General features: G+C 38.6%; 1 protein-coding gene and 1 long non-coding RNA gene across 2 annotated transcripts in view; both read left to right on the forward strand.

The window, feature by feature from the left end:
- Positions 1-17169, forward strand: part of LOC123746045 (titin homolog) — a 36370-nt gene that overhangs the window by 8237 nt on the left and 10964 nt on the right. The window contains exons 2-3 of the mRNA XM_045727220.2: positions 1132-6079; positions 14564-15491. Of these exons, the coding sequence (XP_045583176.1) occupies positions 1275-6079; positions 14564-15491 (5733 nt within the window). The 5' untranslated portion in view covers positions 1132-1274. The remainder of the gene's footprint in view (positions 1-1131; positions 6080-14563; positions 15492-17169) is intronic.
- LOC138363025 (uncharacterized) overlaps positions 1-17169 on the forward strand; it is a 439332-nt gene that overhangs the window by 6849 nt on the left and 415314 nt on the right. The gene's annotated exons all lie outside the window — the stretch shown is intronic.

Here is a 17169-nt window from a genome sequence, read left to right on the forward strand (position 1 = left end):
CTCCAATCAGATACATTTCCCCCTGATTACTGCCCTTATTTTTCTGTCATAGTGAAATTTTTTCACTTATGTCAATAGTCTTCCTGTCACCCTTCCAGTATATTCCATTTTCTAGAACAACTTCTTATGTGGGACTGTGAAAGGCCTTTTTTTGGTCCATATAAGTACAGTCGACCCAACTATCTCAGTCCGTAAAATTTATGTGGCTCTATCATAGAAACTAAGTAGATTTGTTACACAGGATCTTCTTGTTCGTAAACCATACTGTCTGTTATTATGGTGTTACTCTCCAGGTGTTCTACCTATTTGGTTTTAATTATTTTTTTCTAGTGTTTTGACTACCACACTTGTCAATGATACAGGTCCATAATTAAGAGGGTCTTGTCTGTTACCATTTTTGTAAATATGAACTATGCCTTTTTCATATACGAATGTGCCATATATGTATCCACGAAGACTCCTGTTTATAAAGATGTCTGAAAAAGTCAATTGAAGTAGAGTGTTCAGCTCAAATGTGCATTCTCTCAGAGCCCAAGGTGATACTCCATCTGGACCAACTGCTTTATTTCTACTTAACTCCTTGGAACATTTTTTTTCCGCTTTATCTAGAGACAACACCTCTATGCCTACCAAACACTTGATGAAACTACAATGTTCGAACAAGTAACACTTCTAACAAGTTATAACAACTACAGTATCTAACAAGTTGTATCAAATTTCTAACATGTAATAAAAACTTTATAACAAGATGTAAAAAATTTGGGACAAGTTGTAACAAAGTAACAATAAGGACCATTACATTGTGTGTTTGCAAGGTGTACTCTATGTTATTCTCTGAAATTTGTATTAATGTACTCTATGTTATTCTCTGAAATTTGTATTGTATCTGGTTCTCAGAAAACTTCATTTTACACAAACACACTTTGTAACTGTTCATTTAGTGTTTCACACATTTCTTTTTCATTCATTGTAAATTTGCTCATTTTTTCAACTTCTGGATTTTATCCTTTACCTGCAATTTACTTTTAATAAATTTATGTAATTGGCCTGATTCTGTTTTACATTTGTCCACTGTCCCTTTTTCAATAATAAAGAATGCTTCATTAATCTTTAATTTTTTTGCCCCCTCAGAGACTGCTGCTTGGTGTATGCAGCATCCATATGATGAATGATAATAACTGGAAAGACAAAAATTACTCTACAATTCATCAAGAATTACACAAAAAAGTGGCCATTTTGTCCATTTTGGTTATTGTCTACCAGACAGTTGAGCAATGAAGGGTGATAAAAAGAGAACTCGTGGTAGAGGTGGCCAGAAGCAGCCAAGAAACAAAAGTCACGATCAGCCAATCAGGCAGCCCAGAAAACAAAGCCAAAGCGATCCAAACTCCGACTCCAATAATCATGACAGTCCTACTGGCAAAGATGCACCACATCAAGGTGCAAGTCATGATTATCTTCCTGAGGAAGCCACCGGGAAGAGTATGCCAAGGCAAGCCACTGGTCGTCTTGAAGTGAATAATCAACACCAGTTTGATGCTAGAGACGTTGAAGATCAAAAACTAACTTCTATGCAATATAATAGAAATAAAAGAATGGTTAATCAACATGCGTCTGGTGCAAACTTGGTGCCAAAATCTGAGTATGAAAATCCTCATACTAGAGAAAATGAACAGCATTTTGACAAAAATAAACAGTTGGATGTTAAAGAATGCAAAGGAGCTGATGCTAAACTTTATGAACATCCAAATACTAAGCATACAGAGATCCTTGAACCTAAGTTAAATAAAGAATTTGAAGTTGAGCAAACTAAAGGCCTTAACATTGATCAATATAGAAACATTTCTAAGGAAGTTGAAGAAAACAATGGAATACATAATAAAAGCCTTAAAAGTAATCCAAATGAGCACTATTCAAAGGAAGATGTAGAGTTTGATGTTATTATGCACCATGAATACTCTAAAACTTTGCCTAATAACCAGAGTGATGCTAAAGGAAAAGATAAGCATGATGCTAAACAATGCAAAGTTTCTGTAGAAAAAGAAAATTGTGCGGTTCATAATGAGTATATTAAAGAAGACATAAATGGAAAACATACAGAAAATATACAGCTTGAAGTACAGAATGAACTTTTTGAAGATAAGAAACATGAAAACTTGTATGTTGTGCAAAATGAATGCCCTGAAGAAAAGGAACATGAGAACCTTAATGTTGTTCAGAGTGAATGCCCTAAAGATAAGGAAAATGAAGAACATTCTAAAGAAACTGAAGCGCTTGATAATATGGATGACAAATTCCCCCAAAATAAGAAGAATGAAGACCTTGAAAACCTTAAAGTTAAACAATATGAATGTCTTGGAGCAAAGCAAATTAAACAACATACTAAACAAAATGAAACACTTAATGCTGTACCGTGCCTTGAAGGTGTAAAGTGCCTTGTAGATTCACAGTGCCTTGAAGATGTCCAGACGTGCCTTGAAGAAGAAAATGAACATGTTATGAAGAGTGAACACTATGATGCAGTATTGGGTAAAGAAATAAATCTTGATACAAATAAAGAAATTTGTGTTAAGATGAGGCAAGTTAGTGTTAAACTGATTGATGAACAAACTGTCGAGGAAAGCAAGGAGCAAATTGTTAAGCCAATGGAGGTGCAAGCCATTAAGCCAAGAGAGAAGCCAGCTGTTAAGCCAAGTAAAGAGCCAGCTGTTAAACCAAGTGAGGAGCCAGCTGTTGAACCAAGAAAGGAGCCAGCTGTTGAGCTAAGAGAGGAGCCAGCTGTTGAGCCAAGAGAGGAGTCAGCTGTTGAGCCAAGTGAGGAGCCAGCTGTTAAACCAAGTGAGGAGCCAGCTGTTGAACCAAGAGAGGAGCCAGCTGTTGAACCAAGAAAGGAGCCAGCTGTTGAGCTAAGAGAGGAGCCAGCTGTTGAGCCAAGAGAGGAGTCAGCTGTTGAGCCAAGTGAGGAGCCAGCTGTTAAACCAAGTGAGGAGCCAGCTGTTGAACCAAGTGAGGAGCCAGCTATTGAACCAAGTGAGGAGCCAGCTGTTGAATTAAGAGAGGAGCCAGCTGTTGAGCAAAGAGAGGAGCCAGCTGTTGAACCAAGTGAGGAGAAACCTGTTGAGCAAAGTGAGGAACCAGCTGTTGAGCCAAGAGATGAGCCAGCTGTTGAGCCAAGTGAGGAGCCAGCTGTTGAGCCAAGTGAGGAGCCAGCTGTTGAGCCAAGTGAGGAGCCAGCTGTTGAGCCAAGAGAGGAGCCAGCTGTTGAACCAAGTGAGGAGCAAGCTGTTGAGCCAAGAGAGGAGCCAGCTATTAAGCCAAGAGAGGAGCCAGCTGTTAAGCCAAGAGAGGAGCCAGCTGTTGAACCAAGAGAGGAGTCAGCTGTTGAGCCAAGAGAGGAGTCAGCTGTTGAGCCAAGAGAGGAGTCAGCTGTTGAGTCAATCAAGGTGCCAGCTGTTGAACCAAGAGAGGAGCCAGCTGTTGAACCAAGAGAGGAGCCAGCTATTAAGCCAAGAGAGGAGCCAGCTGTTAAGCCAAGAGAGGAGCCAGCTGTTAAGCCAAGAGAGGAGCCAGCTGTTGAACCAAGAGAGGAACCAGCTGTTGAGCCAAGCGAGAAGCCAGCTGTTGAGCCAAGAGAGGAGCCAGCTGTTGAACCAAGAGAGGAGTCAGCTGTTGAGCCAAAAGAGGAGCCAACTGTTGAACCAAGAGAGGAGCCAGCTGTTGAACCAAGAGAGGAGCCAGCTGTTGAGTCAAGAGAGGAGCCAGCTGTTGAACCAAGAGAGGAACCAGCTGTTGAGCCAAGCAAGAAGCCAGCTGTTGAGCCAAGAGAGGAGCCAGCTGTTGAACCAAGAGAGGAGTCAGCTGTTGAGCCAAAAGAGGAGCCAACTGTTGAACCAAGCGAGGAGCCAGCTGTTGAACCAAGAGAGGAGCCAGCTGTTGAACCAAGAGAGGAGCCAGCTGTTGAACCAAGAGAGGAGCCAGCTATTAAGCCAAGAGAGGAGTCAGCTGTTGAGCCAAGAGAGGAGCCAGCTGTTGAACCAAGTGAGAAGCCAGCTGTTGAGCAAAGTGAGGAGCCAGATGTCGAGCCAAGTGAGGAGCCAGCTATTAAGCCAAGAGAGGAGTCAGCTGTTGAGCCAAGAGAGGAGCCAGCTGTTGAACCAAGAGAGGAGCCAGCTGTTGAACCAAGAGAGGAGCCAGCTGTTGAGCCAAGAGAGGAGCCAGCTGTTGAGTCAATCAAGGTGCCAGCTGTTAAACCAAGCGAGAAGCCAGCTGTTGAATCAAGCGAGGAGCCAGCTGTTGAACCAAGAGAGGAGCCAGCTGTTGAGCCAATCAGGGTGCCAGCTGTTAAACCAAGCGAGAAGCCAGCTGTTGAATCAAGCGAGGAGCCAGCTGTTGAACCAAGAGAGGAGCCAGCTGTTGAGCCAAGGGAGGAACTAGCTATTGAGGTAAACGAGGAGCCAACTGTTGAGCAAAGTGAGGAGCCAGATGTCGAGCCAAGTGAGGAGCCAGCTGTCGAGCCAAGCGAGGAGCCTGCTGTTGAGCCAAGAGAGGAGCCAGCTGTTGAACCAAGAGATGAGCCAGCTGTTGAACCAAATGAGGAGCCAGCTGTTGAACCAAGAGAGGAGCCAGCTGTTGAACCAAATGAGAAGCCAGCTGTTGAACCAAGCGAGGAGCCAGCTGTTGAGCCAAGAGAGGAGCCAGCTGTTGAGCCAAGCAAGGAGCCAGCTGTTGAGCCAAGTGAGGAGCACGCTGTCGAGTCCAGCGAGGGGCAAGCTGTTAAGTCTAGCGAGGGTCTGCCCATTAAGCCAAGCAATGAGGAAGCCATTAAGGAAAGTGAGCATAATGGAAAAGTGCTGTTCAGTTCTCAAGGAAATAAAACACATTATGATGGATCTAGTGAAGATAAAACTAAACATTTGGAACATAAATGTCTACAAGAGTGTGATCAAACAGAAGTTGGCAAGACAGTTCATACATATGTCATTAAGGATTCTAAGCTTGTCAACAAAACAGATTGCACGCAGAAAGAGTTGATCACTGAAAACGAAGGCAAAGAACATATTAGAAACCAAAAACAGGATTTGCATGAGAGCAATTCTCAGGGTGTTGAGAGGATGGAAGATAGACAAAATGCATATTGTGATGAACACCTCAATTCCAAAATGGATAATAAGCCAGTTGTAAAGCCTAATAAAGTAGACAGTCCACAAAGAGATAAAGGTGAGCAATCCAGCTCACAGCTTACGGATAAGCAACATAATGGATCGCAGGAGAAAAATTCAAATGGATATCATATGCCTAGCCAGGTGCAACATGAGATCCAGAAGAGTCTTGAATCTGAAAGTTGTGATGGTAGACAACAGAAACTAGATATGCAGATAGGTAGCCAGAAGGTCAGGCAATGGAAAGAGCATCCAAAAGATACTAGTACTAGTGTACTGTTTACTGTGAATGATGAGGCACACTTACACAAAGACATTTCTCAAGAACAAGAAATGGGAGGTCAAAAATTGAATACAAAACAGGCTTCTGCAAAGGATGTTGCACAAAAACATGTGATTACTTGCTCTTCTAACCAGAACAATGACAATGAAAATTCCAATACGGAGAGAAATGACCAGAAATCTGGTTATATGCCAAATGCATACCAGCGAATGATTAATGAAAAAACGAAATTAGAGACTAGTGAGGTGAACAGCCACCATGATACTCTTGATGTAGTTAACGAGCATGATAAAAAAGATGAAGTGCAAACCAGGGGACAAGAAGAGAAGCAGGTTGCTATGCCAGACGTTAAGCAACATGATGGCCAGCAAGAGTGTTTCGGGCACAACAATCACCATTATAATAAAAAGCAAAATGAAAATAGGCATGTTAAGAGAAAACATCAGGAGTACTGGGAGCAGGACCCTTCTAATTATTCCCACTTGCATGGTAATGCTAATTATGGGAGCTACCATCAACAGCGCTCTAATGGTCAATATGGTCGCCAGAATTACAGAGGAGCCCATTCTCCTAACTACTATGGCCAACAACACAAACAACAGCAACATGCAAGATCCCAAGTAGCAGACACATCAAGGTAAAAATATACTGTATATACTGTATGTGTATGTGTATGTATATGTATATGTATATATATATATATATATATATATATATATATATATATATATATATATATATATATATATATATATATATATATATATATATATATATATATATATATATATATATATATATATGTCGTACCTAATAGCCAGAACGCACTTCTCAGCCTACTATTCAAGGCCCGATTTGCCTAATAAGCCAAGTTTTCATGAATTAATGTTTTTTCGTCTACCTAACCTACCTAACCTAACCTAACCTAGCTTTTTTTGGCTACCTAACCTAACCTTACCTATAAATATAGGTTAGGTTAGGTTAGGTAGGGTTGGTTAGGTTCGGTCATATATCTACGTTAATTTTAACTCCAATAAAAAAAAATTGACCTCATACATAGAGAAAAGGGTTGCTTTATCATTTCATAAGAAAAAAATTATAGTAAATATATTAATTCAGGAAAACTTGGCTTATTAGGCAAATCGGGCCTTGAATAGTAGGCTGAGAAGTGAGTTCTGGCTACTAGGTACGACATATATATATATATATATATATATATATATATATATATATATATATATATATATATATATATATATATATATATATATATATATTTTATTAAATATGACCGAAAAAGTAAGATTAATAATTCTAACACGAATTTTCTCAATCTTTCGTACATTATGCTTCACTGTTGGAGGTAAATCAAAAATCACTTCTCCAAAATTCATTTTTATTTCTAGTCTGACGCGACACGGGCGCGTTTCGTAAAACTTATTACATTTTCAAAGACTTCACAAATACACAACTGATTAGAACTTGCGTTTCCCTGATTTTATATCTACATTTGAGTGAGGTGGGAAGGGTGATGTGGCATTACATTTTGAGTAAGGTGGGAAGGATGATGTGGCATTAGAGGATATTAATAGGGTATTAAAAGTATCAACACAAGACAGAACACGAAACAATGGATATTGAATAGAAGTGTTTGTAGAAAGCCTATTGGTCCATATTTCTTGATGCTTCTATATTGGAGCGGAGTCTTGAGGTGGGTAGAATATAGTTGTGCAATAATTGGCTGTTGATTGCTGGTGTTGACTTCTTGATGTGTAGTGCCTCGCAAACGTCGAGCCGCCTGCTATCGCTGTATCTATCGATGATTTCTGTGTTGTTTACTAGGATTTCTCTGGCGATGGTTTGGTTATGGGAAGAGATTATATGTTCCTTAATGGAGCCCTGTTGTTTATGCATCGTTAAACGCCTAGAAAGAGATGTTGTTGTCTTGCCTATATACTGGGTTTTTTGGAGCTTACAGTCCCCAAGTGGGCATTTGAAGGCATAGACGACGTTAGTCTCTTTTAAAGCGTTCTGTTTCGTGTCTGGAGAGTTTCTCATGAGTAGGCTGGCCGTTTTTCTGGTTTTATAGTAAATCGTCAGTTGTATCCTCTGATTTTTGTCTGTAGGGATAACGTTTCTATTAACAATATCTTTCAGGACCCTTTCCTCTGTTTTATGAGCTGTGGAAAAGAAGTTCCTGTAAAATAGTCTAATAGGGGGTATAGGTGTTGTGTTAGTTGTCTCTTCGGAGGTTGCATGGCTTTTCACTTTCCTTCTTATGATGTCTTCGATGAAACCATTGGAGAAGCCGTTATTGACTAGAACCTGCCTTACCCTACAGAGTTCTTCGTCGACTTGCTTCCATTCTGAGCTGTGGCTGAGAGCACGGTCGACGTATGCGTTAACAACACTCCTCTTGTACCTGTCGGGGCAGTCGCTGTTGGCATTTAGGCACATTCCTATGTTTGTTTCCTTTGTGTAGACTGCAGTGTGGAAACCTCCGCCCTTTTCCATGACTGTTACATCTAGAAAAGGCAGCTTCCCATCCTTTTCCGTCTCGTAAGTGAAACGCAGCACGGAACTCTGCTCAAATGCCTCCTTCAGCTCCTGCAGATGTCTGACATCAGGTACCTGTGTAAAAATGTCGTCAACATACCTGCAGTATATGGCCGGTTTCAAGTTCATGTCGACTAAGACTTTTTGCTCGATGGTACCCATGTAGAAGTTTGCAAACAGGACACCTAGGGGAGAACCCATAGCGACCCCATCTACTTGCTTATACATGTGCCCATCCGGGCTCAAGAAGGGTGCCTCTTTAGTACAAGCTTGGGCCCGGATGGGCACATGTATAAGCAAGTAGATGGGGTCGCTATGGGTTCTCCCCTAGGTGTCCTGTTTGCAAACTTCTACATGGGTACCATCGAGCAAAAAGTCTTAGTCGACATGAACTTGAAACCGGCCATATACTGCAGGTATGTTGACGACATTTTTACACAGGTACCTGATGTCAGACATCTGCAGGAGCTGAAGGAGGCATTTGAGCAGAGTTCCGTGCTGCGTTTCACTTACGAGACGGAAAAGGATGGGAAGCTGCCTTTTCTAGATGTAACAGTCATGGAAAAGGGCGGAGGTTTCCACACTGCAGTCTACACAAAGGAAACAAACATAGGAATGTGCCTAAATGCCAACAGCGACTGCCCCGACAGGTACAAGAGGAGTGTTGTTAACGCATACGTCGACCGTGCTCTCAGCCACAGCTCAGAATGGAAGCAAGTCGACGAAGAACTCTGTAGGGTAAGGCAGGTTCTAGTCAATAACGGCTTCTCCAATGGTTTCATCGAAGACATCATAAGAAGGAAAGTGAAAAGCCATGCAACCTCCGAAGAGACAACTAACACAACACCTATACCCCCTATTAGACTATTTTACAGGAACTTCTTTTCCACAGCTCATAAAACAGAGGAAAGGGTCCTGAAAGATATTGTTAATAGAAACGTTATCCCTACAGACAAAAATCAGAGGATACAACTGACGATTTACTATAAAACCAGAAAAACGGCCAGCCTACTCATGAGAAACTCTCCAGACACGAAACAGAACGCTTTAAAAGAGACTAACGTCGTCTATGCCTTCAAATGCCCACTTGGGGACTGTAAGCTCCAAAAAACCCAGTATATAGGCAAGACAACAACATCTCTTTCTAGGCGTTTAACGATGCATAAACAACAGGGCTCCATTAAGGAACATATAATCTCTTCCCATAACCAAACCATCGCCAGAGAAATCCTAGTAAACAACACAGAAATCATCGATAGATACAGCGATAGCAGGCGGCTCGACGTTTGCGAGGCACTACACATCAAGAAGTCAACACCAGCAATCAACAGCCAATTATTGCACAACTATATTCTACCCACCTCAAGACTCCGCTCCAATATAGAAGCATCAAGAAATATGGACCAATAGGCTTTCTACAAACACTTCTATTCAATATCCATTGTTTCGTGTTCTGTCTTGTGTTGATACTTTTAATACCCTATTAATATCCTCTAATGCCACATCATCCTTCCCACCTTACTCAAAATGTAATGCCACATCACCCTTCCCACCTCACTCAAATGTAGATATAAAATCAGGGAAACGCAAGTTCTAATCAGTTGTGTATTTGTGAAGTCTTTGAAAATGTAATAAGTTTTACGAAACGCGCCCGTGTCGCGTCAGACTAGAAATAAAAATGAATTTTGGAGAAGTGATTTTTGATTTACCTCCAACAGTGAAGCATAATGTACGAAAGATTGAGAAAATTCGTGTTAGAATTATTAATCTTACTTTTTCGGTCATATTTAATAAAATATGTCTACAGGAAAGACTGCTACCAAAATATACTAATATATATATATATATATATATATATATAAAAAAGCTGTCATTGCAATCAATCATAGCTATCTATGTGCTTTAATATACTGTACCTATAATTTTCTCTCATCTTTTTTTTTTCATTCCATGTAATCTGTTATCATTTTTTTGTCTATAAATTTTGCAAGTATTTACCTCCTTAAAATTTTCTTAGATTAAGGACCTGCCCGAAACGCTGCGCGTGCTAGTGGCTTTACAAGACTGTAATTACCATAATTGTATCCTCACATTCCTTATGTACATTCTTGTATATGCATAAATAAATAAAATAAATATATATATTTATATATATATATATATATATATATATATATATATATATATTTATATTATATATATATATATATATATATATGTCGTACCTAGTAGCCAGAACTCACTTTTCAGCCTACAATGCAAGGCCCGATTTGCCTAATAAGCCAAGTTTTCCTGAATTAATATATTTTCTCTAATTTTTTTCTTATGAAATGATAAAGCAACCCATTTCATTATGTAAGAGGTCAATTTTTTTTTATTGGAGTTAAAATTAACGTAGATATATGACTGAACCTAACCAACCCTACCTAACCTAACTTAACCTATCTTTATAGGTTAGGTTAGGTTAGGTAGCCGAAAAAGTTAGGTTAGGTTAGGTTAGGTAGGTTAGGTAGTCGAAAAGCAATTAATTCATGAAAACTTGGCTTATTAGGCAAATCGGGCCTTGCATAGTAGGCTCAGAAGTGAGTTCTGGCTACTAGGTACGACATATATATATATATATATATATATATATATATATATATATATATATATATATATATATATATATATATTTATATATATATTTATATTATATATATATATATATATATATATATATATATATATTTATATTATATATATATATATATATATATATATATATATATATATATATATATATATATATATATATATATATATATATATATATTTTAGCATAGACATCACATTAATTTAGACTTGTCAGTAATTGCTAAAAAATATCAGTAGTTGTCTGTTATAGTATTATAACAATTCTTATAAATTAGCCTACAGAGTGTGGGAAATTAGCCCATAGATCATGGGAAATATTAAGGTATTGATAACTCTTAATTAATATGACATTAATCCCATTTTTAATGTTTTTTATAGACACAACATTAGAAGAAAGAATTTGGGCCATGGGAAAGACATTGGCCATATTTAAAACCAAATTCTAGGGCTTTATTTTGATTTTGAATTGCTGGGATTTTTGTTAACTTAAATATGGGCCGTTCTTCCTTTGAAAATGAAGTTTCAGTATGCAAGTTGTAATGAAATCTTATTACAGATGGACCATTGTGGTAGTTCTTCATCATATTATTGGTTGAAATAAAAAAAATTACTCCCATTGAAATTAGCCCATAGAGCATGGGAGAAATTAGGGTATGAATGGTAGATCTTAAAATGTCTCCAGTCACATTTTGTTAGTTTTTGTAGATGGACACAGCATGAGAAGAAACAGAAGCAATGTATTTTTCTTGTCCTTAAAGCCTCCAATGAGTCAGGGGTGATCCCATATAGTTTGCTCAATTGACATACACTGTATATTTATAAAATGAAACATCCTATTAAAATTTGATCATCAGGTATTCTCCTGGTGGATATTTTGATAAATTATTTTTTCTATACAGTATTTGTCATCTTCAACTCTGCACACTATTTAATATGTATTTGGCATGGCACAGTGGATGATTGGTGCCTCAATTAATTGGTTAAACACTGTTGGGTTTTGCCAGTAATTGGTGGGATGTCCTCATGGAGAGTCTCGCCCTTGACTAGTGGCGACTTCGATGAACCAAACAGGCTTTCTGTCTTTGATTATGGGAAACCATATTTCCTGAAACCCAGTTTTCTGTGATTACTGGCTTTTACCCTTTACTTACATAATTGAATCTCAAGCAATTTATTACATAATTAGAACAATTAGAACCCATGAGTTCCAGAAATACCAGAAATAATAACTCTGATATTCCCTGAGTCAGACTAAATCTATGCGAACATGCTGTGCAAATAAAAGGGCCCTAGATATGGAATTCACTCCCTAATGAATCACAAAATTGTTCAACCTATCCTTTATTCAAAAGTAGAACTATGAAGTACCTAATAAGATCTACATAGTATCGCACATTGTGTTATCAACTCACAATATCTTATGCTACCCACTCACCCAGTATAATACAATGTAGAAATGTAAATTCATAAGTATAATTTTATTTCTTTACACTGATGTCATTATCATGTGAATTCAAATTATGTTACAATGTACCTATCATTACTGTTTTAATTAGGCAAGAAAGAAAATGCATGTCTGATCCACATGGCATTTATTGACACAGACGATGACATCACACCTGATATAGGTGCCATGAATATAAACATTATATACCTTATAGACAAATGAATTTAACATTATGAATCTAAGTGACCTTAATCCTACAACATGCCTTACTCCTAACAATTATGCTTATTTGCTAGCTTAAGGACCTGCCTAAAACATTATGTATGCTACATAGTGGCTTTGCAAGAATGTACTGCTCACCTACCAACATATGTACTTTAACAACCCATTGTATATTATTCTATATGAATAATTAAATAAACTAAATAAATAAATGTAATTATAAAATATTTCAAGATAGCTTGCATATTTCACCATGTATTGAGTATATACTGTATGAGTTCACTTGTCCAAACTATATGGGAAGGAACTCACGCCGAATAATCCAGACATGCGGATAAGCAAAATTCTTATCGGTGAAGTCCAAAAATTAACGTATTCGCAATTTTGTTTACCACAATCAACATAATTTGGATTAGCCACACACACTATAATTAAAAAATATATCAGTAGTGTACAATACTGTAATTTAAAACAGAAACTTCAGCACTAAAATTACTGTACAAGAAACACTAAAATTACTGTACAGTACATGAGCTCGGCAAGGTCAGTTTTGATTGCCAGCTGCTAAAGCATCACTGGTTAAAGGCTCTTGACTTGCTGGTGAGGCATCACTGGTTGAAGGGCCTCGATTTGCTTTTTTACCAAATAAAAAATCAAGTTTTGCTTGCCTCCTGTGTTCATTGGCCTCTTTTATGATCAGCTCTTTAATTCACCTTAAATACTGATACATGTTTCCAATTGTGGAGTAGCACAGTTGGATGATAAATTAATTAACATGACATCAGAAGACATGAGTAAACTGTTTGGTTGCCTGTGGTGTTAGCACAACCTTCTTCATCTTAACCTCTCCAGGACCATTGCTGCTGTTACCAGACATAGTCTTGGGAAAAAATGACCAAAGTTACTATGAAAAAGAATGTTTTTAAGAAAATACTTCACTAATGGTGAGACACTGGTATAATGCAAAGGTTGAGAGCACATGGCCTGGACGGGTGCACTTGAGGCAAACAAGCACGTTACATAGACCACTGGGTGGAAAAAAATCCCTAAATTTTAGCAGGAAACTTCAGTCTGTACATGTAGTTTATAAGACCTTTGTATTTGTTATAATATTAGATAATGTTTCTTTAGTTTTTACTGTAATGAATTGTTTTAACATAATTCTTAGTTATTCTTCATAATACAGATCACAGGCCCCTCGTTCCCAGGCAGTCCCTCCCGACTCTCCCGACAATCCCTACCCCAAAACCACCCACCCCAATACCTCCCATAACCTGTGCCTCGAGCCATATGGTACCTTGTACTGTATGGAATTGATATGGTATGGCCATATACTAGTTTGCGGTATCCGGCAAAATCTCTGGTTATCTGAATTGCTATCCAGATATCATGAAGTTTTGGTAGAGAGATAGCTGGCCCTGATTTTTGCCAGATAACCCAAATACTGTACTCAGATCAGTAGGCTTCAGATCAGTGAGCTCATACAGTATTGAATATTTCAAAGTTCTTAAAACATTTTTGTTTTTAATTTTATCTACCTTACTATAGGTACTGTACTTACATTTTGTTTATAATGCAAGTGACTAGTGACTTTATCCTAAACTCGTAACAATGAAAATTCGTAACAATTTTACAGTCTCCGTGGTGTAGTGGTAAGACACTCGCCTGGCGTTCCGCGAGCGCTATGTCATAGGTTCGTATCCTGGCCGGGGAGGATTTACTGGGCGCAATTCCTTAACTGTAGCCTCTGTTTAACGCAACAGTAAAATGTGTACTTGGATGAAAAAACGATTCTTCGCGGCAGGGGATCGTATTCCAGGGACCTGCCCGAAACGCTACGCGTACTAGTGGCTGTACATGAATGTAACAACTCTTGTATAACATATCCATGAAACAACATTTTGTGTAATGCAAAGACTTGTGCATTTGTGGGTGGAAGGTGATAGGAAGGCTTAGTAATACTCTTTAATGTTCAGAGAAGCATTTTACTGAAATGGTAAAAGTGGATTGCAATTTGGGAGGGATATATTATGTATCTGATTTGCCCATGCAGTGTAGCTTTAAGTTCGATACAATTTTGTAATTTCACCTATACGTGATTTTGCTGGAATGCAAATTTTATGTTGGATATAAATTGAATGCTGGACTATTTTACTAAATTTACACTGGTTCACCTTGCACATAACTTGAATACAAAACAACTTTAGTTATTTACACACTCATATTTTGCAAACTCTTAATTTTCATCTTTTATTTCAGAAAGTTGTGTTGTGATAATTGTAATGAAAACTACAATTGTTCTAACAAGAAACCAAGAATACTGCATTGTCGTCATTCAATATGTTCAGAATGTGCTCAAACACTATTAATAAATACCTATAAAACAATTGTTTGCCCTTTTTGCAATAGGCAAACTTGGTATGTGCATGATATTGACAAACTTCCGTATAACCATTCCATCCTGAAGGGCCTCCAAGAACAAAGTGCTAAGCCTATTGTAACTATTGGTAAAAATGATGGTTCTGGAAATCAAAAATGTGTTACTAAACAAAGTTTCACGGGAGAAAAAAGTTATCGTGCAACACCAGAACATGCTCAAGGTTCACCAGTGACAGTAGAAAGTGAACGAAAGCAATGTAAGCCAGTCCTCCCTCAAAATGGTTCCAGAAGTGAAATGCACACTGCATCACCACATAATAGTCAATGTCTAGAATTTAGAGCACGCCCATCATTTCACTGTGCTAACTGTCAGCAGTGGGTTTGTGATAAGTGTGGACAAATTGACCATAATGAAAGAAAAGGCTGTGTTCTGATCCCACTCAGAGATACCTTAACACAAATGAAACAACAGCATGAAAATTCTGCAAGTGCAACTTGTAGCACTCTCAATACAGCAACAAAAGAACTTAAAAACTCCTGTGATGACTTAGATGTGTTTCTTTTATCTATGCGTGCAGCACTTGAATGTATTGAGAGGGAGCACAAAAATCTCAAGGAGGATTTACAAGAAGGCATTCAAAAGGAAAGGAGTATAAAAGATTCAGTAGTTAAATTACCAGAATGCAAAAATCTTCCAGAGTCATTAGCAGGTTTCAAGGATGTTGAAGCTTGTTGTGCTGCATCACAGGAGTGGATATCTCGTGTGGCATCTAGAGACAGCAGTAATGAAGCTAAAAATATGACAAAGGTAAGTAGAAGTGCTATGCAGAATACAGAAGTTTTGAACTCTTTCTACATATAAAATGTTCTATAATTTAAACAAAAATAATTATAAAGGATGTAAAGTTAAGCTTGTTAAATTCATTGCATGTATGGAAGTTGAACTTCGTAGTTCAACTTGTTTATTAATATAAAATGTTACCCACAGAAGCAAATTTTAATTTAAATGTAATGGCTTATATTTGAATGTAGATTGTTTGGCTTAGTTGCCAATGGTCACTTTATTTTTTTAATTGAATGTGACTGGAAGGGTGAGATCAATGATTCAAATGCAAATCTTCTCTATTTTCCTTACATTTTTCTTCACTTGAGAAGGAAGTTGAAAAGTTAACTCTCCAAAGTTTATTTTCGTACTTTTATTTGGCCTGATGCTAAGAGATGTTTTCGTTCCTGTAGAATATTGTAAGGTAAGGTAATTATAAAAAAAAAGGCACCAAACCAGGAAGGCTATGTAGCACCATCAAAGTGCGAAATAATCAGAGGGCGCTAAGTATCACCAAGAATGTCAATACGAGAACAAAAACGCATAAGGCGAACGATATCAAAAGTATCCGATTCACCTAGAATTCTATCGAGGGACAAGTGACCGCGAAGGACGGTCGGAAAGCAAGACACACACTCATCCTGGAAGTCAGGACATTCAACAAGGATATGCACAACTGTAAGAGGGACAACGCAATTCGGACAATAAGGAGCAGGGCGGCGCTCCATTAAGTGACCGTGGGTTAAGCGAGTATGACCAACCCGCAGCCGTGCCAAAGCAGTTTCCCACCGCCGGTTACAGTGGCAGGAGGAAGGCCACAGGGACACACTACGTTTGAGACTACGCAGCTTGTTACCAACCACAGAGGACCAACAACCCTGCCAACAGGCAAGAATGGAAGAATGAATAACAGGATAAAAGTCGGAATAAGGAATACCTTTATGGGAGATGGGACAAGAATGGATAGCTTCCTTAGCGGCAGCATCCGCACGCTCATTGAAAGAAACACCAATATGGCTGGGAACCCAGCAAAACTCTGCTGATTTAAATTTACTAGAAATAAGAAACAGCCAATGTTGAATCTCGATGACCACCGGATGGACAGGATTAAAGGACCCTAGAGCCATGAGGGCACTACGAGAGTCAACAACAACCACAAAGGAGGAATGAGAATGAGAAAGCAAGAGACGAAGAGCATAGAGAATAGCATAAAGTTATGCCGTAAAGACGCTAGCCTCCGAAGGGAGGCGACACATAAGTACGGTCAGGAAAAACAACAGAGTAGCCCACACCGTCCGCAGACTTAGACCCATCGGTGAAAATGGAAATAGAGTGGGAGTGCGAAGAAAAGTGTTCAGGGAAGAGGCTTTTCAGAATTGTAGGAGGGGTAAAGGCTTTAGTAATACAAGTCAAGGACGTACAAAACTTGGGTAGGGGGACTCTCCACGGAGGTAAGGAAGGAACAATACGAGGAGAAACATTAGAAATATGAACAGAAAGAGAATCCTGTAAGCGAGATAACCGGACAGAAAGTGGGAGACAATGAAGAGGAACAGGAACCACAGGAGGAGGAAAAGTCAATGCACGACAGAGGCGAGAGGAAGGATGTTGGAAGGACCGCGCAAGATAGCGAAGACAGTAGCGATCACGGCGGTCCTGAAGA

Source organism: Procambarus clarkii, chromosome 10, assembly GCF_040958095.1.
Source record: "Procambarus clarkii isolate CNS0578487 chromosome 10, FALCON_Pclarkii_2.0, whole genome shotgun sequence".
NCBI lineage: Eukaryota > Metazoa > Arthropoda > Malacostraca > Decapoda > Cambaridae > Procambarus > Procambarus clarkii.